Here is a 21,516-nt window from a genome sequence, read left to right as displayed (position 1 = left end):
CTTGAACCCAGGAGGCGGAGGTTTCAGTGAGCTTAGACCGCGCCACTGCACTCCTGCCTGGGCGACAGAGCAAGACCCCATCTCAAAAAAAAGAAATTTTAATCTGAAGTTATTTATTGCCCAATATCATTATTTTGCTCTATTTGATAACTGAGCAATATTTAACCAGTTTCAGATATTTTCATATGTTATTGCAAGAAACTAGATACCACTAATGCATATGGAGAGCCTATGAAAGATTGTACAGAGGCTGGGTCCATCCATTCACATTATATGTGCATTTAACATAAATTGAATCACACTGGGTCTAGATTGGGAACTAATTTTCTGAAGCAAGATGGACATTCGAACCTAAGTTCTTTTTAATTTTGGTTTTTGTGTATGGAAGCTTTTTATGACGCCAGAAAGATCGTACTTTCAAATGGCTGTCATCCTGGCCTAAATAATGACTGTTTAGAATGATGATGGTAAGCCTTTACAGTTTAGCTGAGCATGTGGCACTGTTAAACTTCTTACATGTTTTCTTATGCTCATCGTATAATAGAAAGTGCTGGAAAGAGGAGAATTATCATTGATATCTTCTTATTTCTTTTGTCCACAGTACAGTTCTTGATGTTTAACCTTTTTGATTATGAAATGTATTAGACAATACAAAGCACGATCACTGTCTATAAACACCATCCAAGTTATGAAATAGAATAACAGTACTCCCAGGAACTTACCAGGTGCCTCCTCCTGATTATAACTCCCTCTTCCCTAGTTGTAACTGCTACCCAGACTTCTATGGTAGTCATTTCTTTGTTCTTTACTAACTTTCTTATTAATATTAACCTTTAACAACCTATTAATAATCTTTAACTTATTTATGCAACCCTAATCCCTAATTTTCTGGTTTCTGAACTTTATGTAAATGGAACCATATTGCTTTTGCTTTTTTTTTTTTTGAACGATCTCATTCTGTCACTTGGCTGGAGTGCAGTGGCATGATCATAGCTTACTGCAGCCCCAACCTTCTGGGCTTAAGCGATCCTGCTGCCTCAGCTTCCTGAGTAACTGGGACTACAGGTCTGTGCCACCATACCCAGCTAATTTTCAGTTTTTTGTAGAGACAAGAGTTTCACTATGTTGTCCAGGCTGGTCTTGAACTCCTGGGTTCAAACAGTCCTCCTGCCACTTCCTCCCAAAGTGCTGGGATTACAGTGTGAGCCATCACACCCAGCCCTGCATTTTAAAATTTGTGATTAAAGAAAGATGGGGCCGAGTGTGGTGGCTCATGTCTGTAATCCCAGCACTTTGGGAGGTGGAGGACAAGTGGATCACTTGAGGTCAGGAATTCGAGACCAGCCTGGCCAACATGGTGAAACCCCATCTCTGCTAAAAATATAAAAGGTTAGCCACTATGGTGGTGGATACCTGTAATCCCAGCTACTCAGGAGGCTGAAGCAGGAGAATTGCTTGTACCTGGGAGGCAGAGGTCGCAGTGAGCCAACATCGCACCACTGCACTCCAGCCTGGGCAACAGAGCAAGACTCTGTCTCAGGAAAAAAAAAAAAAAGGAAGATGGTACAATGAGAGAACAATTTTCAGAGAAGGAGAACCTGTATTCTCAGCTTAACTCCCACATTTTTTACCTGTGATCTCTTGAGCAAATGTATTTCATGTCTGGATCTCATTAGAAAATGGGAATTATTTTGTATTATAATTAAAGGAGGTAAAGTATGTAATGGTAAACAGCTAATGTTTACCAGCAGTATGGTAATAAGACTATACTCTGAGGGTTTGTGTTTTTTTTGTTTCTGTTTCTTTTAGACAGAGTCTTGCACTGTCATGCAGGCTGGAGTATAGTGGCGGGATCCACACCTGGCTAGTTTTTGTGTTTTTTAGTAGAGATGGGGGTTTTTGCCACGTTGGCCAGACTGGTCTCGAACTCCTGACCTCAGGTGCTCCACCTGCCTCGGCCTCCCGAAGTGCTGGAATTACAGGCATGAGCCACTGCACCCGGGCTATACTCTGAGTTTTAATGAGTCTTAACATTGAACGTATATACTTAGTAAGGAGACAGTTGTTTCATTTGTGTGTACTATATGCTTGCTGGGTTGGCACGTTACATGAATTTTCTCACTTTATTTCAAATACACTGCAAGATGCTGGGACAAATTAAGTAACTTGTTCATGGTTACACTTAGTGGGTGATAGATGAAGAACTTGAACCTAGGTTTACCTGCAGAGCTGGAGTGTTTTCTGCAAAACAAATGGTACCTAGCATATAGTAAAACCATCAAATATTTGCTGTTGGTATTTTCTTTTTTTAATGATTGCCCCTTGCCTCCCATACTTCAGGTTTTACAAATATTAGATATTTGGACAGGGGAAACTTTTTGTCTAAATGTGGCTTTTCTTTTTTTGAAATGGAGTTTTACTCTTTTTGCCCTGAAGTGCAATGGCACAGTCTTGGCCCATTACAACCTCCACCTCCTGGGTTCAAGTGATTGTCCTGCCTCAGCCTCCCAAGTAGCTGGGATTACAGGTGCATACCACCATGCCCGGCTAGTTTTGTACTTTTAGTAGAGACAGGGTTTCGCCATGTTTGCCAGGCTGGTCTTGAACTCCTGACCTCAGGTGATCCACCCACCCTGGCCTCCTAAACTGCTGGGATTACAGGCGTGAGCCCCTGTGCCTGGCCCTTAATGTGGCTATATCTTTGATGTGAACGAATGCAGCTCTTAAGTGTAGAATTATGTGGTTGGCTTAAACTTTTTTTTAGCTTTTTAGTTCAACTCCTCTCCTCCCCATGTTAATCTTTTAAAAATAATTGTATATTTATGATGTTTTGACATCTTTGGGGGCCTTACTGGCTGAGGAGAGACTGCCCTTCTTCCTAGGGCTAGCTTATTCCTAGAGGTAGTAAACAGCTGATCAGTGAGCCTGCCTTTCATATACAAAAACATCTAATCCCGAGTCCATGCACTTAACTACCTCCCTTATCTAACTCTTAAACACCAAGCCAATATTCTGCCCTGATCACCCACAGCCAGGTACCAAACAACTAGAGGCCACCCCTACAATCCAAAGCCCACTGACATTCAAACTAGCCATCTTGTTTCCCCTTCCTTGCCTTTCCCACGGAAAACACAATAAAGGCTCTGGGCCCTAATTTTCCCCTGTTCCCTCTGCCTCCTGACCAAACCTAGTGCTTTCCTATATTTCCCCTTCTCTTGGGGAATGAGTAATTCTTCTTTCAGTGGCATTGGCTTCTCCATGTTGTCACTTAGTTACATCAATAAATTAAAATCTCATGAGTATAATTCAGATGCTCCCACATAGGCAAATTCTGTTTTCCTCTTTTGTCTGCTATTTTGCTACTCCTTTAGCTAATTACTTCAGTTCTTAATTTGTACTAGATTACTTAGTTACCATGGCAGGATCTTCTGTGTTCATATTAATCATACAGGCCTAAGTATTTTTCCTCTGGACTGCCTTTAAAATCCAGGCTTTATAACACAGCTTTAACATCTTGCATGCGTCTTGGCCTATTCAAATTTTGCTTGACTTAGTATGTCTATCCAATGTGCAGAAAGTTTTGAATTTAAGAGCATTTCTGTCCCCACCCAGTTTATGTGCATTTCTGTGAGTGCTTACTCACAGCAATACTTAGTAGGGTACTTACTATATTTAGTAGGATAATTCTTTTTTTTGGCCAGGCAGGGTGCCTTGTGCATGTAATCTCAGCACTGTGAGAGACCAAGGAAAGAGGATTGTTTGAGGCCAGGAGTTCAAAACCAGCCTGGGCAACATAGCAAACTCTGTTTCTACAAGAAGTAACATTAGCTAGGTGTGGTGGCATATACCTGTACTCCTAGCTGCTCGGGAGTTTGAGTTCAGGAGTAGGAGGCTGCGGTGAGCTGTGATCACACCACTGCATCCAGCCTGGGCAGCAGATAGCCTGTCTTAAAAAAAAAAAAAAAAAAATTCTTATGCCCAGTTGTAAATCTAGGTTTACTATATTCAAAGAATGCCCTACCTTTGTGAGCTGATATGTTCTATGTGTTGATGTTCAAGCAATGGCAGTATTTTGAGGTTGATTTAGGTGTCTGTTAACTTTAGTTTATTGTTAGATGTTAAGGTAGCCAGCTATTAGATCTGCCTGCTAGTATCTTACATTTGATAGGCAAATTCAGTACTTCATTTGTGCTGCCTCGTGTTCCTTAGTAAGGTTGATATAGCTTAATGTGTTTTTGCTGTTACCATTTTAGTATCAACTATATGCTGCATTCTCTGCTACGCAATATTTTTATAGTAATATATGAAACTTACATTTTGATTTGCTGCGACAGAGAAGTAACCTCAGTTTATTCTCCCAAGTATGATGGACCTTAACATTGATTATTTTCATTTTTACTGTGTTGTCTACAAGAGACTAAATGTCTTTAAATTTGTCAGTGACTAGTATGGGAGAAATGAGCCTATGTTTATTTAATACATGAATTAATTTATGTAATGTATAACATGCTCCATCTCTGATTGTTTGTCATACCCAGCATGGTTGGCTGTTATGTTTTTATTTTTTCCTAAACTGTTCATTCTTGTGTAATATTAAACTTTATGTCTTTCAAGCTATTTCATTGCTACCATGTTCATTACATACACTGCCTTTGGTCAAATGTACCTCTTCTGGTAGTGACAGTTGATAGTTGTTGTTTAGTCTGTATTCTTTCTACCCTCTGTCAGTTTGTGGTTTGAAACCTTTTTATATTTTCAGTAACTTATTTCTAAGTTTCTCACTTACCTTTGAAGTTCCTGTATACCTGTCTTGTCATTTATATCAAGGTTCATGGTATGATGGCAAGAACATAAGCTTCAAAGTCAAGATGTCTTCAAATCCTAACCTTACATTTCATTAGCTTTAATCTAGAGGAAGTTACTTTCTCAGAGCCTTTGTTTCTGTATTTTGTAAAATAGGAATTAAACTTGTTAGGGTTAGACATATCTAAGTAAAGAACCTTGCATAATATCTGGCATACTGATATTTAACTTACTTCTCCCATGAGGTATGCCATCTATTAGACACCTTAAGAGTGGTGTCTTCTCCCTTCAAGGAAAAGATAACTTGATGAAATAGTGATCTTGTGTTGATTTCATTTTTTCCTTTTTAAGGGCTTAAAAAGAAAGTTGAAGGAATTTCTCTTGGTTATTGTCCTGAAAGGGCTCTGGCCATTTTTTTTTTTTTTCTTTTTGAGACAGAGTCTTGCTATATTGCCCAAACTGGAGTGCACTGGCACGATCTCCGCTCACTGCAACCTCCACCTCCCGGGTTCAAGTGATTCTCCTGCCTTAGCCTCCTGAATAGCTGGGATTACAAGAATGCTCCACCACGGCTGGCTAATTTTTGTATTTTTAGTACAGACGAGGTTTCACTATGTTGGCCAGGCTGATCTTGACCTGAAGTGATCTGCCCCTGCCTTGGCCTCCCAAAGTGCTGGGATTACAGTGTGAGCCACCATGCCTGGCCTGATCTTTTAAACAGCGTTTAAAAGGAGAGGATTTGTTTTTTAAACCTTTCATTTCATAACTCTTAATTCTCTGATACACCTGTTTTTTAATACTCCTTCCTTTTGTCAGATTGCATGGGTTAGTTGTGGATCAGCCACTGGAATTGACTACATCCATTTTGTGTCTTACAGCCCTGTTCATTTTTATATTTTATCTTTGTTCTTTGAGGTGGTAGATAAATGTATTTGCCTAGTGAGTTACTAACTAGTGATGGAACTTCACCATTTTGTATAGATGGGTTCATTAGACTCTTTTTTTATTGTGCATAATTCTCTCATTTTCAAGTTTTGTTTTCTTTTTAATACTTTACTGTTTTCTGGTTGGACTGTGTAAGTTATCTTTAGGATTATGAAGAAATTAATGGAACAGATTAGTCATATTAGCTTAAAGTCCTGGCTTTTCATTAGTGTCATTCTTACTGGATGACTTGCAAGAATGACTCTTAGGTACAAAAGAATTATATTTTCAAAAGTCTAGTGTATACGTCAGTAAGGCGTAAAGAAAACAACCTATTTCATTGAAGGAAATCAGGAAGATAGTTAGTTTTCATCTTAGTCAATAGATTTAAGATAGCACAAATCAGAAAGAATAGTTTTGATCTAATCTTATTAACCACTTTAAACATGAGTAGCTGCAAATATTGTTTACCATGATAACCCACAAATAACTTGAGTTACATTAAGGTTTTTGAAGCAGTAGACAAAATTAAGCTTCATTAACTGATTTTAAACTTTTTTTAGGTAAATGAATTGGTGGATGCCAGAGATGTCGGCCTTGGTGCTTGGTTTGAAGCACACATACATAGTGTTACTAGAGCTTCTGATGGACAGTCACGTGGCAAAACTCCACTGAAGAATGGCAGTTCTTGTAAAAGGACTAATGGAAATATAAAGCATAAATCCAAAGAGAACACAAATAAATTGGACAGTGTACCCTCTACGTCTAATTCAGACTGTGTTGCTGCTGATGAAGACGTTATTTACCATATCCAGTATGATGAGTAAGTGCTCAAGCTATTGAGGACTTTATTCATATTTTCATTTGTAGAAACCAAAGCCTTCTATTTCAAGATTATTTTAAATAGTCTTTCTGAAGAAATCCTTTAGAGGTTATGTTCATTTGTTACTTTTTGGTTTTGGTGGTTGTACTCTAATTTAAAGGTCCTTTTAGCTCTCGATTATCTCTGGTTCTTAAGTGGTTTATTTTTTAGTATCACAATACTGGCTTAATTTAGGGTGTATGGGTTTCTGTTTGTCTTTTTCTCTATTAGGTGGGCTTTTTTTGAGATGGTCTCTCTCTGTCGCCCAAGTTGGAGTGCTGAATGGCACGATCTCGCCTCACTGCAACCTCAGCCTCCTGGGTTCAAGTGATTCTCCTGCCTCAGCCTCCCAAGTAGCTGGGATTACAGGTGCATATCACGACGCCTGATTAATTCTTGTATTTTTAGTAGAGATGGGGTTTCATCATGTTGGCCAGACTGGTCTCAAACACCTGACCTCAAGTGATCTGCCCCCCTTGGCCTCCCAAAGTGCTGGGATTACAGGGGTGAGCCACTGTGCCTGGCTTCTATTAGGTATTTTGATATGTATTTTAACAGTATTTTGGAAACTGTATTTTATAATATGTAGTGTAATAGCCTTAGAGTGACATCTATATGTGTATGTTGTGGGGGGTGGGGACTGGGTCTCACTTTGTTGCACATGCTGGAGTACAGCAATGTGATCCTGGCTCACTGCAATCTCCGCCTCCTGGGCTCAAGCGATCTTCCCACCTTAGCCTCCCAAGTAGCTGAGAATATAGGCATATGAATTACCATGTTTGGCTAGTTTTTGTTTTTTAATTTTAGTTTTGGGACAGATTCTCACTCTGTCACTCAGGCTGGGAGTACAGTGATGCAACCTCCACCTCCCCAGGTTCAAGCTAGTCTCCTGCCTCAGCCTCCCGAGTAGCTAGCATTAGAGGCGCGCACCACCACACCTGGCTAATTTTTGTATTTTTACTAGACATGGGGTTTCACCATGTTGGCCAGGCTGGTCGCAAACTCCTGATCTCAGGTGATCTGCCCGCCTCAGCCTTCCAAAGTGCTGGGATTACAGGCGTAAGCCACCACACCTGGCCGGCTAATTTTTTTGTAGAGATGTGGTCTCACTATATTGTCCAGGCTGGTGTTGAACTCCTGGGCTCAAGTGATCCTTCCACCTCAGCCTTCCTAAGTGCTGGGATTAAAGGCGTGAGCCACTGTGCCCAGTGCAAAATTTTTTTTAAACAGCTTTTTATTGAGATAGTTCACATACAGTTTACCTGTTTAAAGAGTATAATTCGTTGTTTTTGACGTACTACCACAAACTAATTTTAGAACAACCCCCCAAAAAGAAATCTCATATTGATTATCAGTCACTCCCCAATCCCACTTCCCCAAGATAATAGGATTTATTTATTTATTTATTTAGAGACAGAGTCTTGCTCTGTCACCCAGGCTGGAGTTCAGTAGTGCGATCTTGGCTCACTGCAACCTCTGCCTTTCAGGTTGAAGCGATTCTGCTACCTCAGCCTCCTGAGTAGCTGGGGGCTACAGGTGCTTGGTACCACACCGGGCTAATTCTTCTATTTTTTAGTAGAGACAGGGTTTCACTATGTTGGCCAGGCTGGTCTCGAACTCCTGACCTCAAGTGATCCACCCGCCTTGGCCTCCCAAAATGCTGGGATTACAGGCCTGAGCCACCACGACCGGCCCAAAATAGGTTTTAAACTGTTAGGATGGAAGTGGTATTAAGAACTTGTCTTGAGGGTTTAGATTCTGACAGTAAACTATTGTCTTTATCCATTTAAAAAATTGTAGTACGAAAGTTAGTGTTGGGACAGATTTAGTATATTAAACACACTAAATGACCTTAAGTCACTAATCAAGTAATACATTAATATGTATGGAAAATATTATGCTACCAAATTCTTAACAAGTACGAGTTCGAAATCCTAGGACGCTTATTATTTTTCATACCACAAAACAGTATAACAACACTTCAGTATTCAGATTTCCAGGATATCTGGAAATGAATCAAGAGTAGATCCCTTTAATCTTTACTTTTCTGGTACTTATTGTGGTTGTGGCTAAGCGGCCAACACTGCTTACTTGACATGGTAGATGGTAATAGTACCAACGATTATCTGAGTATTTAGATCTGGGATTGGCCAGAACTGAACTGAGGCTGGGGTAGAAAGGGGTTGAAGTTGGTGTATTAATAGTAAGTGGTCTCTGGGTTTATAAGTGCTGTGTCAAAAGAGGTAAATAAGTAGAATGTTTCAAGTTCTTGAGATTTGTTGTGGAAAGGGGAGAAATAATTAGGAAAACTACTACCTTGAATCTGATTCTGGCCAATAAGAGTTATTGTTTGGCAAATAATATTATGCAGAATGACACAACATAGACATAGAATAAGGAACTTTAAATAGTGAACTAAGGCTTATTAAATTTTACAGTTTTAGGGGCTCTTAAAGTTGCTTTCGAAGTAAGACTATCCAATGGATAGGACCTACCCTTCAGTTTGGTGTATCTTAGAGCACAAAACACAGTACCTTAGCATATATTTGGCAGCTTTTTTTGTCAGTTAGAATGAATGTTAAGTAAAGGGGAATCTAAATCCAACATGTGTGAAAAGACTAAAATTACCTGCCCTAAATAATTTTACGTGATGGAATTAAATGTTTCAGTGCTGGCAACTTAAAGATATGATAGCTGAACTTTCTTTGAAAAATGAAAGATAACAGAAGCTTAGTAACAGGTAAATGTCACCTCTTTAAAAAGAGGAAAGGACTGTATAAAATATGAGATGTATAACATAAATAAGCTCCTGGATAAAATAATCATTATGAGCCCGATATGGTTGTGATACAAAGCATGTTAAAGTTTCATTCTTCGTGATCATTAGAAAAATGAATTATAAAATATAATGAAGTACATGTTGATTTCAGTAAGTCATCAAACAAGTTCTTCTTTGAATGGAGGATGCTTTGAAGAAAGCTGATATAGCCTAACAGTAGTAATAAGCAGATTTTTTATTTTATTATTATTTTTTAGACAGAGTCTCGTTCTGCTGCGCAGGCTGGAGTGCAGTGGCACGATCTCGACTCGCTGCAACCTCTGCCTTGCAGGTTCAAGCGATTCTCCTGCCTCAGCCTCATGAGTACCTGGGATGACAGGTGCCTGCCACCACGCCTGGCTAACTTTTGTATCTTTAGTAGTTACGGGGTTTCACCATGTTGGTCAGGCTGGTCTTGAACTCCGGACCTCAGGTGATCCACCTACCTCAGCCTCCCAAAGTGCTGGGATTACAGGTATGAGCCACTGCACCTGGCCAGATTTTTTTATTGAGTAGTAAGCTCCAAGTGAGTCGAACGAATGTGGTTGTCATATAGTTATGCTGTAAACCTGTTTTGCTTTATTTTATTTATTTATTTTTGAGACAGAGTCTTGCACTGTGGCCCAGGCTGGAGTGCAGTGGTGCGATCTCAGCTCACTGCAACCTCCGCTTCCTGGTTTCAAGCAATTCTCGTGCCTCAGCCTCCCAAGAAGCTAGGATTGTAGGCATGCACCACCACACCTGGCTAATGTTTGTATTTTTAGTTGAGACTGGGTTTCACCACGTTGGCTAAGGTGGTCTTGAATTCCTGATCTCAAGTGATCCACCCACCTTAGCCTCCCAAAGTGCGAGATTACAGGTGTGAGCCACCGCACCCGGCTAGTTTCATTAGAAGTAAGATACCTAGTACAAACCAGATGCTGCTGCTGTTGTACTGGACTGGCTATTCCCTACTAGGAATATTGTCCTCCAACTCCCATGCCTTAAAAACAATACCATCAGGACCTGGTGCATGTTCAGAGTGGGACTCAAAATGTAAAACTACAGTGAAGAGTAGCCAAAAAAACTAAATACTTAGCTTGAAGGACCTGGATTATGATAGTTCCCATATAATAAAAGCTCTTAAAAGAGATTTCTGTATAACACAGAAGGGAAGTTTCAGGATAACCTAAACTTCCTACCAGTCAAATCTCTCTGAAGATGGAGAATGGTCTGCCTTGAGAAGTGGCCAGTAAACTAGCATTGGCCATTTTCAACCACAGATGGGAAGACTTATTGGAGATGATGCACTGCAAAGAGAATCTATGAAGTTAGTAATTGTATTAGATGACCTGTAATGACAGCATGTCATTTTTACCTCTAAGCCAGTGTGTCTCAAAGCCACATTTTTGTACTTTAACTAAATAGGCTTTAAGTACTTATAGGTTACCATCCCATTGCATTTATGGCTTTATGGTATTTCTCTCAAAGAACTACTTTTTCATTTTTCTCCTAGAGTGATAAGCATTATTTGGCAAACCTGTGCACAATTGTGTCTCCAAACCTTTTGAGTGTAGCAGTGTAGTTTGAACAAGCTGTCATTTAGCAAAAGCAGGGAGATGTATTGTACATGAGATAAAAGAAACCTGCCTCTGGGATTATTCTGGGGTATGCAATGTTTGTCAGTTAAAATGGAGCTGTTTAAAAGCTGTTTTTTATAGTAATCTACATATCTAATAGATTACTAGACCAGATTATCAGTCTTTGAAATGAAGCTTCATTAAAACAGAATTCGTTGCTGAATTAGGCCAAGATAAATAGATATTCTCTTGCATTTTCAACTTCTACTCCAGTCAGAGCAGAGTTAAAAACAATTTTTAGTCTATGAGGAATGATAGCCATTATAGATTTATGATGTTTCTTCTTAGGTAGAGGAGTTTCAAACACCAAACCAAAAAAATTTAAGATATAGTAGAAGATGTAATTCTAAAATATAACTGAAATAATTTGTTTCCTAATTTATCTCTACTTTTCCTTCAAAAATTATAGATACAAACACTAACTTCATGAAAAACAGGTTATGTTAAGAGATTTGAAATGTTTTAAAATTTGAGTTTTACTAGTTGCTTGTAAATGGTCCTTTTCTATAGATTTCTTGGTGAACATAGGCTGAATTGTTTTTTGTTTGTTTCTTTGAGACAGCCCTGCTCTATATGGCCTGGGCTGGAGTGCCGTGGTGTGATCTTGACTCACTGCAACTTCTGTCTCCTGGGTTCAAACGATTCTCCTGTCTCAGCCTCCTGAGACACAGATGTGCACCACCACGCCCGGCTAATTTTTGTGTTTAGTAGAGATGGAGTTTCGCCATGTTGGCCAGGTTGGTCTTGAACTCCTGACCTCAAGCCTCAGTTTTGGGATTACAGGCGTGAGCCTTCCTGAATTGTTGAAGGTTTCTTGTGAATATTCGATTGTCAGCCTTAAGGCCTACATTAAGCTGTCAACTTTGTGGTTCACACCTTTATGCAGATAGTGCAAAGCAAACATTGGGTTCACATCATGTACAAAGTAGATAGATATTTATAAGTTTTTTTTCTGGATTGCTGTTCTATGTCACTTATCTGTCCTTAACCTTGTTTTGGTAGAACTCAACCTAATCAGTACTCAGAGAGAACTTTGACAGCAGAACTATTAAATTTAAACTCTAGAGATTTAGATTTCAAGGAATTCTTAAGTCATTTTTAAAACCACTCCTTTAGTGGGCACATACAACTTGGCTGTGAGAACTACCTCCCCTTACCCAAACCCTGGTTACTGGAGAGAGACTATACTTGAATGAAAACTCTTGTTTCTAGTGGTATTTTGAACAGAAAAGGGAGGAGGACTTAAGCAAAATGTTAAAGTAATAGAGGCAATTATAAATCATTAAGTGGTTAATATAAAAGAAAAAAGGGAGAAAACATCAAATTTTCTTGTTTCATTTTAGTAAGTGTGTACTGTTCAGTTTTATATCTTCCTCAATGTTGTGTATTCCCATCAATTATCCTTTCTGTAGTTAAGATATTAAAAGTTAAGATTAACATTTTTAAGGGCCCTAAACATCTAAATTCACAAAACTGACAGCAGTCTTGCAAGTAGAGACCCTGAAGCTATTGTTGAAGAGTCAGGATGTTGACTGAAGGAAGTAGTGGTCTTGAAGGGCAGTCATTTCATTAGTGTTTTTAATAATATCTGTGGCATAGCTTATGATATTTTAGAGAATGTTGTCTTATGTGCCGGACTCTGAGCATAACTTCTTACACAGATGCTATGTAATATTTAGCATGACTATAACGTTAGCTACATTAAATCTCATATGAGGAAACCAAGGATTAATTATATAATTAGCCAAGGGTCACATCTATTAAACTGTCTGACTCAAGAGCCCAAGAGTTAACCAATATGCAAGTATTGTGATTCAGCACAGACATGGTACATATAATTGATAGTAGCCAACTTTTGTATGTTGCCTTCAGAGGTCAACATTTTATATAAATATTTAATTGCAAGTATGACCTGAAGACTTGCTTTAGACTTTGCCTGGGATTTAAAGCAAAAAGCACACACGCAGCTTCTATTGAGCTAAACCGTAGGTATGTCAACAACTTATGTCCTGCCAAATTTTATCTGTACTCATCATTTGGCTGCTAAAATCTTTATCCTGCTTTTGTATATAAGAAGCATCTGCTTTCAGTGGATTTTATTTAGATTAATTTTAGTTACTTAGACTAGTGTTCCTCAACCCTGGCTACACATTGTCTAGGAAGTTTTCAAAATAATCGGTGCATGAGACCTCTCCGCATAGAATTTCTAGTATAATCCTTCTGAGGGAGCCCCCTTCCCTCTCCCTGGCATTGATGTCTTCAAAAGTTGTAATGATTCTAATCATTCCCTGTGATTCTATTTCATTCCCTGTGATTCCCTGTGATAATAATTCCCTATGATTCTAATGTCTAGCCGTGGTTGAGAACCACTGCCTTAGTTCATTGATTCTCAAAATAATGGTCCTTGGCCAGGAGCATCAGCACCACGTGTTAGAAATGCAAATTCTTGGCCTGTGCAGTGGCTCATACCTGTAAACCTAGGACTTTGGGAGGCCAAGGCAGGCGGATCACTTGAGCCCAGGAGTTCGAGACCAGCCTAGGCAACATGGCAAAACCCGGTCTCTACAAAAAAAACTCAGCCACCTATGGTGGTGTGCACCTGTAGTCCCAGCTACTCGGGAGGCTGAAGTGGGAGGATGGCTTGAGCCCAGGAGGTGGAGGTTGCAGTGAGTGAAGATTGTGCCATTGCACTCCAGCTTGGGTGACACAGTGAAAACCTGTCTCTGCCCCCCACCCAAAAAGAAAAAAAAAAAAGCAGAATTAAAAACAAAAGAAATGCAAATTCCTGGGCTCACTCCAGGCATATGATGAATCAGTCCTGGAGTTGGCTGAGCAATATGTGTTCTAATAAGTCCTTTGAGTGGCTCTGATGCATACTCAAGTTTGAGAACAAATCATTGATAAATTCCTTTTGACCCAGCCTTATCCATTACTATCAGGCAACTGCTGCCAAATAGCAGTATGGGGGAAAGGAGTTGATATATGACAGTTTAAGTAAATATATTTTAAAGACCAAAGATGATATGCAATACCTGAAGAATCTGAGCATTCATTCTTATTTTAGTATGTCTAGGTGGTTTGTGGCCAGTTTTTTTTTTTTTTTCCATTTTGTTTCCTTATAGACAAAATTATTGGAACTAATTCTTTTCTAAAATTATATTTCATTCAAGCTAAATGATCTGTAGTTGACTTTAAATGAGGGACCATTTCTCCACTATACAGTCTTTACCCATATTAATTTTTCATAGAAATTAATGTCCATAATGTATTTATGGGGAAATTTGTCTGTTAAATTCTTGAGTGGGGGAAATACTATGTAATAGTTGACTGTTCCGAGACCTAAGGTTTTTCTTGCTCTGTTGCCCAGGCTGGAGTGCAGTGGCACGATTTTGGCTCACTGCAACCTCTGCCTCCTGGGTTCAACAATTCTCATGCCATAGCCTGTCGAGTAGCTGAGATTACAGGTGCCTGGCACTACGTCTGGCTAGTTTTGGTGTTTTTAATAGAGACAAGGTTTCACCATGTTGTCCAGGCTGGTCTCAAACTCCTGACCTCAAGTGATCACCAGCCTCAGCCTCCCAAAGTGCTAGGATTACAGGCGTGAGCCACCACCTCCAGTCAGTCCTTCTAAGACAAGCTTCCTGAACGGGAGATGGGATTGAACTAGATGTCAGATTCTTCCCTGATTGTAAAATGCTTTTCCTTGAAATGTTTCTAGTGGATGAAGCAGCTCAGTCTCCGGTCATTACAGAATAATCAATCCATAAATTTTCAATCAGTTCAAAAGTTCTCTAAACATTGGCATAAGGTTTTGTTTTGTTTTGTTTTGTTTTTGAGACAGGGTCTTGTTCCATCACCCTGGTTGAAATGCAGTGGCACAAACATGGCTCACTGCAGCCTCGACTTCCTGGGCTGAAGTGATCCTCCTGCCTCCGCCTCTCATGTAGCTGGGACCACAGGTGCACACCACTGTGACCAGTTAATTTTTTATTTTTTGGGGGGGGGGGGGTAGAGATGGGGTCTCACTTTTGTTGCCCAGGCTGGTCTCGAACTCCAGGCTCAAGCGATCCTTTCACCTCGGCCTCCTAAAGTCCTGGAAGTACAGGCCTGAGCCACTGTGCCTGCCATGGCACGAAGTTCATGATGATATGGTCTAGGCTTTAATTTTTAGGCCATAGTTACCACACTACCACCTGTTCTCTTTATCCTCTTAAAACCAAGGATTTAACATGTACTGTTAGTCAGTCTTACAGTTCAGTTAAAAAGGTAAGTGTAAAGAAACTATTCTTGTTAGTGACTTGCTTTTCCTTTATTGCTTTATTTAACTCAGTGGTCTAATTTAGAGGTCTCGGGTTATAACTTTTAGCTGATTTCTATAAGAATAAAAGTAAGCTAGAAAACACCTAGTAGTTTGAACAAGGAAGTGTCTATGTAAAGAAGGAAAATTCTTATGAAAGTTAATTTGTCTGTATCTGATCTTAAGAATGAAGTTACCTTTGGCTAGGCAAGTTGCAGTCTTTAACTGTGGGCAAATGATCGCCAAGAGCCTTTTCATAGTGAAGCCCAAATTAAAGTAGCTTAATCCAGTAATTCTCTTATTAAAATAACACAGTGTGCCAAGCAGTATACAAATACTTTACCTGGATTATCTCATGTAATCTTCATAGAAACTCAGTGAAGTGTACATGTTTTCTTATGTGTAAAGTGGGAATAACTGAGGTTTAAAGAAGTAACTTGCTCAGTGTTAGAGAGTTAGTAAGTAGTAGGCAGATTCCAAAAAGCGCATGCTTGCAACTACTCTACCATACTACCTCTCATTTTAAGAGAAGCATGCTTTTAAAAAACTATTGTAAAACACCATCTATCTATGGCATATCAGTTTGTTTAAATAACTTAAAAATTTGTGTTTATCTCTCTAGTCAGAATGCTTTCACAGAACAGATACTATAAACCAGAGAAGTTCTTTTTCTTGTCCATAAACACCTGTATGTACTTCTCTGTGGGGGAGAACACATACTCTTTAGTATTAAAAGGGTTGCTTAAACCAAATAGGTTCAACTGCTACTTTTAATACAGTGTCAAGGCTTTACCATGGGATTGAAATCAAATGAAATGTTACAGCATCACTTAGAATTTTGTGGGTAACTTAGGCTAGGCTATAATTAAAAACTCATCTGGCAAACGTCTTAAAATATGTTGTCTTTGCTCCCAGCATTCTTTAAGATTTCTGGAGCTATTCTCAGTCTGTGGTACATGATTTTGAGTAGCCTTAATTATGGCTACTGCAAATAGAAGTCGGTGAGCCAATTCTGAATAAAATCAAGTGGTATTTTTAGATGAAAGTTTTTCCAAAAAGTAACAAAACTGATTTTCTTGAGTATATTGATGTAGTGATCTTTTTTCTAAGAGTTCCAAAAATGTTTTTAATAGTGTCAAATGTAATTATTTCTAGGTTTTGATGGGAGAGAGAGTAGATTTTTCTTGAATTAAGTGTCATGTCAGTCTTGAGTACAGGAGGGAACTAGAATGAGTTGTTTAATTTCAGAACCCTGGTAAAATAACCTGTCTGCTCTGTTGCTTCTTGGTTGTTATTGGTGTCTTTACCAAAGACTTAGAGTATTTCATCTAACTGTCTATGACTTGTAGGCTCCTGAGTGGATGGTAATCAAAAGGAGGAAGGAAGAAGTTAGATATGCATTTGATTTTCTCATTGCTCATGTGTTACAAGATCACTTAGTACTTAGAAAAAGAACTTTACAGATACCAGTTGATTTCACCTCTTCAAATTATATATCGTCCCTTTACATTTATGCTTCTCAAAGATGGTCAGAAACACTGCATTTTCACCCATGTAAGGTGTTTAAGAAACAGATTCCTGAGGGGACCCTCTCTCCCTGCTTCCTCACTGTGTGGGCCTTGGGTAGGGCCTAAGAATCCGCTTTTTTTTTTTGTTTAGACTGAGTCTTGCTTTTGTCGCTTAGGCTGGAGTACAATGGCATAATCTCAGCTCACTGCAACCTCCCCCTCCAGGGTTCAAGTGATTTCTCCTGCCTCTGCCTCCCAAGTAGCTGGGATTACAGGCACCCACTACCACGCCTGCCTAATTTTTGTATTTTTAGTAGAGACAGGGTTTCACCATGTTGGCCAGGCTGGTCTTGAACTCCTGACCGTAGGTGATTGACCTGCCCCGGCCTCCCAAAGTGCTGGGATTACAGGCATGAGCCACCAAGTCCAGCCTAGGAATCTGCTTTTCAAAGAGGTACCACGCTGGCCATTAAGTATACGGAGCAGTGGTTCTGTCACAGGCTACGTAGTTTAGGCACTAGATTTAGAATTTGGGTTGAGGCCGGTCATGGTGGCTCACACCTGTAATCCTAGCACTTTGGGAGACCAAGGTGGGAGGATCATTTGAGCTCAGGAGTTTGAGGCCAGCTTGGACTACATAGCAAAACCCTATCTCTATTTAAAAAAAAAAAAAAAAAAAAAAAAATTTGGTTTGAATTCCAGGTCTTTAGTTTATTATTAAGGTTTTTGTTTTCTCTTAAATTTTTCAGCTTTTAATTTCCTCATCTGTCAATAACTATTTGACCTGTGTTATTTATGTATTGATTGATTGATTGATGGAGTCTTGCTCTGTCTCCCAGGCTGGAGTGCAGTGGTATCATCTTGACCCACTGCAACCTCCACCTCCCAGGTTCAAGCGATTCTCCTGCTTCAGCCTCCTGAGTAACGGATTACAGGGGCGTTCCACCACATTCGGCTAATTTTGTAGTTTTAGTAGAGATGGGATTTCACCATGTTGGCCAGGCTGGTCTAGAACTCCTGACCTCAAGTGATCCGCCTGCCTTGGCCTCCCAAAGTTCTGGAATTACAGAGGTGAGCCACCACGCCTAGCCTCTTTATTTATTTTTGAGACAGGGTCTTACTGTGTCACACAGGTTGGAGTGCAGTGGCACAACCACAGCTCACTGCAACCTTGACCTCCTGGGTTCAAGTGATCCTCCTACCTCAGCCTCCTAAGTAGCTGGGATCACAGGTGCATGCCACCATAACTGGCTAATTTAAAAAATTTTTCTTTTTGTAGAGACAGGGTCTCCCTGTGTTGCCTAGACTGATCTCAAACTCCTGGGCTCAAGCAATGCTTCCCCCTTGGCCTCCCAAAGTGCTGGGCTTACAGGCATTAGCCACTGGTCCTAGCTCTTTCTTCTAATAATATTGAAAATAACCTAGTGATAATGGGATAAAACTTTTTGCTTTTCATTTACTAATTAATAAAGACAGGTTGTTTTGGTAAATACTCTTCCCCCCCCCCCCGCCACCCTTTTTTTTTTTTTTTTTTTTTTTTTTTTTTTTTTTTTTCCTGTTTTTGAGATAAGAGTCTCACTCCCGTCACCCAGGCAGGAATGCAGTGGCATGATCTCGGCTCACTGCTGCCTTGACTTCCCTGGCTCAGGCGATCCTCCTGCCTTAGCCCCGTAAGTAACTGGGACTACAGGCATACGTCACCTCACCTGGATAATTTTTTTTTTTATACAGTCTTGCTCTGTCACCAGGCTGAAGTGCAGTGGCTCAATCTTGCCTCACTGCAACCTCCGCCTCCCAGGTTCAAGCGATTCTCATACCTCAGCCTCCCAGGCAGATGGAATTACAGGCGTGTGCAACCACACTTGGCTAATTTTTAGTAGAGACAGGGTTTTAGCATGTTGGCCAGGCTGGTCTCGAACTCATGGCCTCAAGTGATCCACCTGCCTCAGCCTCCCAAAGTGCTGGGTTTACAGGCGTGAGCCACCATGCCTGGCCTAATTTTTTTTAATTTTTAGTAGAAGCAGGGTTTCGCCATGTTGCCCAGGTTGGTCTCAAACTCCTGGGCTGAAGTGATTCGTCTGCCTCAGCCCCGGTCTACATACTCTTAAATAATACTTAGATTTGGGCACAGTGGCTTATTCCTGTAATCCCAGCAGTTTGGGAGGCCAAGGCGGGTGGATCACTTGGGGACGACAGGCGTTTGAGACCAGCCTGGCCAACATGGTGAAACCCCGTCTCTATACGAAAATTTGCTTGGCTTGGTGGTGCACGCCTGTAGTCCCAGCTACCTGGGAGACTGAGGCAGGAGAATCACTTGAACCCAAGAAGTAGGGATTACAGTGAGCCGAAATCGCGCCACTGCACTCCAGCCTGGGTGACAGAGTGAGACTCTGTCTCAAAAAATAAATAAACAAACACATGATACTTATAAGTTTTATTTTTGGCATACTTTTTGTTTTGAGACAGAGTCTTGCTCTGTCACCCAGGCTGGAGTGCAGTAGCGCAATCTCGGCTCACTGCAAGCTCCGCCTCCCGGATTCACGCCATTCTCTTGCCTCAGCCTCCCAAGTAGCTGGGACCACAGGTGCCTGCTACCACGCCCGGCTAATTTTTTTGTATTTTTAGTAGAGATGGGGTTTCACCATGTTAGCCAGGATGGTCTTGATCTCCTGACCTCGTGATCTGCCCGCTTCTGCCTCCCAAAGTGCTGGGATTACAGGCGTGAGCCACCGCGCCCAGCCAGCATACATACTTTTTAACCTAATTATGTTGTTTCTACTATTAGCAAAATAGATGTCAGGCGGTCATACTTTATTATATATTTGATTAAGAGCTTTTTATATAAAAGCACAGTTTTATGTTTAGTAAGTTGGACATGTTTCCAGACATTTGTAGGCCTGGTCTCTCCCAAACACTCTATATTTTGAACATGGTACTTGCTCCTCAGTGAAAAATTGCTGTTTTACAGTATGATGGAAATATGCATACCTAGCTTTGAGAGTATAAAGGTAGAGGAGATATTTTAGTTCCTGAAGGAGAACAGCAGTATACAAGGATAAAGAAGCAGAAAATATGGGGCTACCTGAGAGTAGATTAATACGGCTGGAGTGTAGAAAGCATATAGTGAGTAAGAAGAAATGAAACTAAAGGTAAATAAAGATTTCCAGTTAAACATGGCAGGTTAAGATACATGTTTCTTTCCACTCCTTCCTAGACCATCCTAGAAGACAGTAAAATAATAAATCCATAAACCCCCGAGGACAAAAAAAAGGCACAGAAATCAAAACACAAGAGAAAGCAACAAAATTTTGGAAGGCACAACACTAATTAACATTGCCTAGTTTAGTAGGCCAGAGAAAACTGAAACCTATGGACGAGAAGCCAACAAACGAAGCAAGCAAATTGGTGTTGGAGAACCTTGGGGAAGGCTCAGGCCTTGAATTCACTAGGTACTTTGGAGGAAGGCATGTGGAATAGAACTAAAAACAAGAGGATTGGTTAATTTGTATTAACATTTTAACCACTTTTAACCCTACCTAGTGTTTAAAACAGGAAAGAAGACACGCTCTCCAGGAAATAGGATTCAATATAGGAGTTAATGGAAGGAGATGCTAGCATGAAAGCTGTGGACCAGGCATAAAGCCTTCAAAGCCTACAATCTGGACAAAGCAAGGTGTCCAGATTGGAATTTGACAGAGGCTCTAGAAGAAATGTTTCAAAGTTGCAAAAAGACAGAGTACCTAAGATGTCAGAACAGTTTTACAACGGTGTAGGAATGTAGATAAATTAATGATAGGTACATAGTAACAACCAAAAAGAGCAACCAAATACTCAAAGGAAAACACAGTTGTGGAAGGAAGGAAATGTAATTAAAGCATGCTTCATTACTTATCTGTGAATACTATTTAGTTAACATGTAAAAAATAATGATTTTACAAACTACATAGTTTCTATAATATGTTTAAGAAGAAGAAAAAGTTTGTCTCTGTTAAGTGTATGGATTCTAGAGCCAGGTGATCAGTTTGAAAAACGTCTCTTTTTATTACCGTCCAAATAAATAACTTCTATGCTTCATCTGTAAAATGGGGATAGAATAATGCCAAACTGTCCTAAGGGTTGTTATAAGTATATGTGAACACTTAATGCAGTGCTGTGTGTTAGTAATTATAAGACGAGGATGGAGGCAAGTGAACTGTATTTGGTGGATGTTAAGAGTAACAGTTTAACAACAAAAAATACAAAGCATGCTGTTTGAAAATGTGGAGGTAAATAAGATAAGAATGGAAAGTTTTCGCCTCTTGAGTAACAGGAGTTAGGAATGTGGTAGGTTGTGGCAGTAGACAGACTACTTGTCTTCATTGTAAGCCTTGAATGTCACCTTTTAAAGTTTGTACACATAAGGAAAAACTTCAAAAAATAGGAAGAGCCTTTTGTGTTTAGCCAGTGTTTGGATTTTCAATTTTACGGAAATCTTTAAACATTGCAGAACAGCAATATGATGAGCCCATCACCTTGCTTTAACAAACATCATCAACTCATAGCCAATTTTGTCTTACCTTTACCAGCACCTTTGAGCACCACTGTATTATTTTGAAGCAAGTCCTGAACCTTATATGATTTCCATTGCAAATGGCCTCATATGTGGCCCTAGAAACTGGATCCTAAGAAGTAAAGGTCTTAATAAA

At 39.9% G+C, this 21,516-nt stretch overlaps 1 protein-coding gene across 2 annotated transcripts in view; it reads left to right on the top strand.

Moving 5' to 3' along the window:
- UHRF2 (ubiquitin like with PHD and ring finger domains 2) overlaps positions 1-21,516 on the top strand; it is a 93,620-nt gene that overhangs the window by 14,141 nt on the left and 57,963 nt on the right. For both annotated transcript variants that reach the window (XM_004047791.5, XM_055350600.2), the window contains exon 3: positions 6,291-6,550. In XM_004047791.5, the coding sequence (XP_004047839.1) occupies positions 6,291-6,550 (260 nt within the window). The remainder of the gene's footprint in view (positions 1-6,290; positions 6,551-21,516) is intronic.

This window comes from Gorilla gorilla, chromosome 13, assembly GCF_029281585.2.
Source record: "Gorilla gorilla gorilla isolate KB3781 chromosome 13, NHGRI_mGorGor1-v2.1_pri, whole genome shotgun sequence".
NCBI lineage: Eukaryota > Metazoa > Chordata > Mammalia > Primates > Hominidae > Gorilla > Gorilla gorilla.
This window is presented reverse-complemented; position numbering and strand designations above follow the sequence as displayed.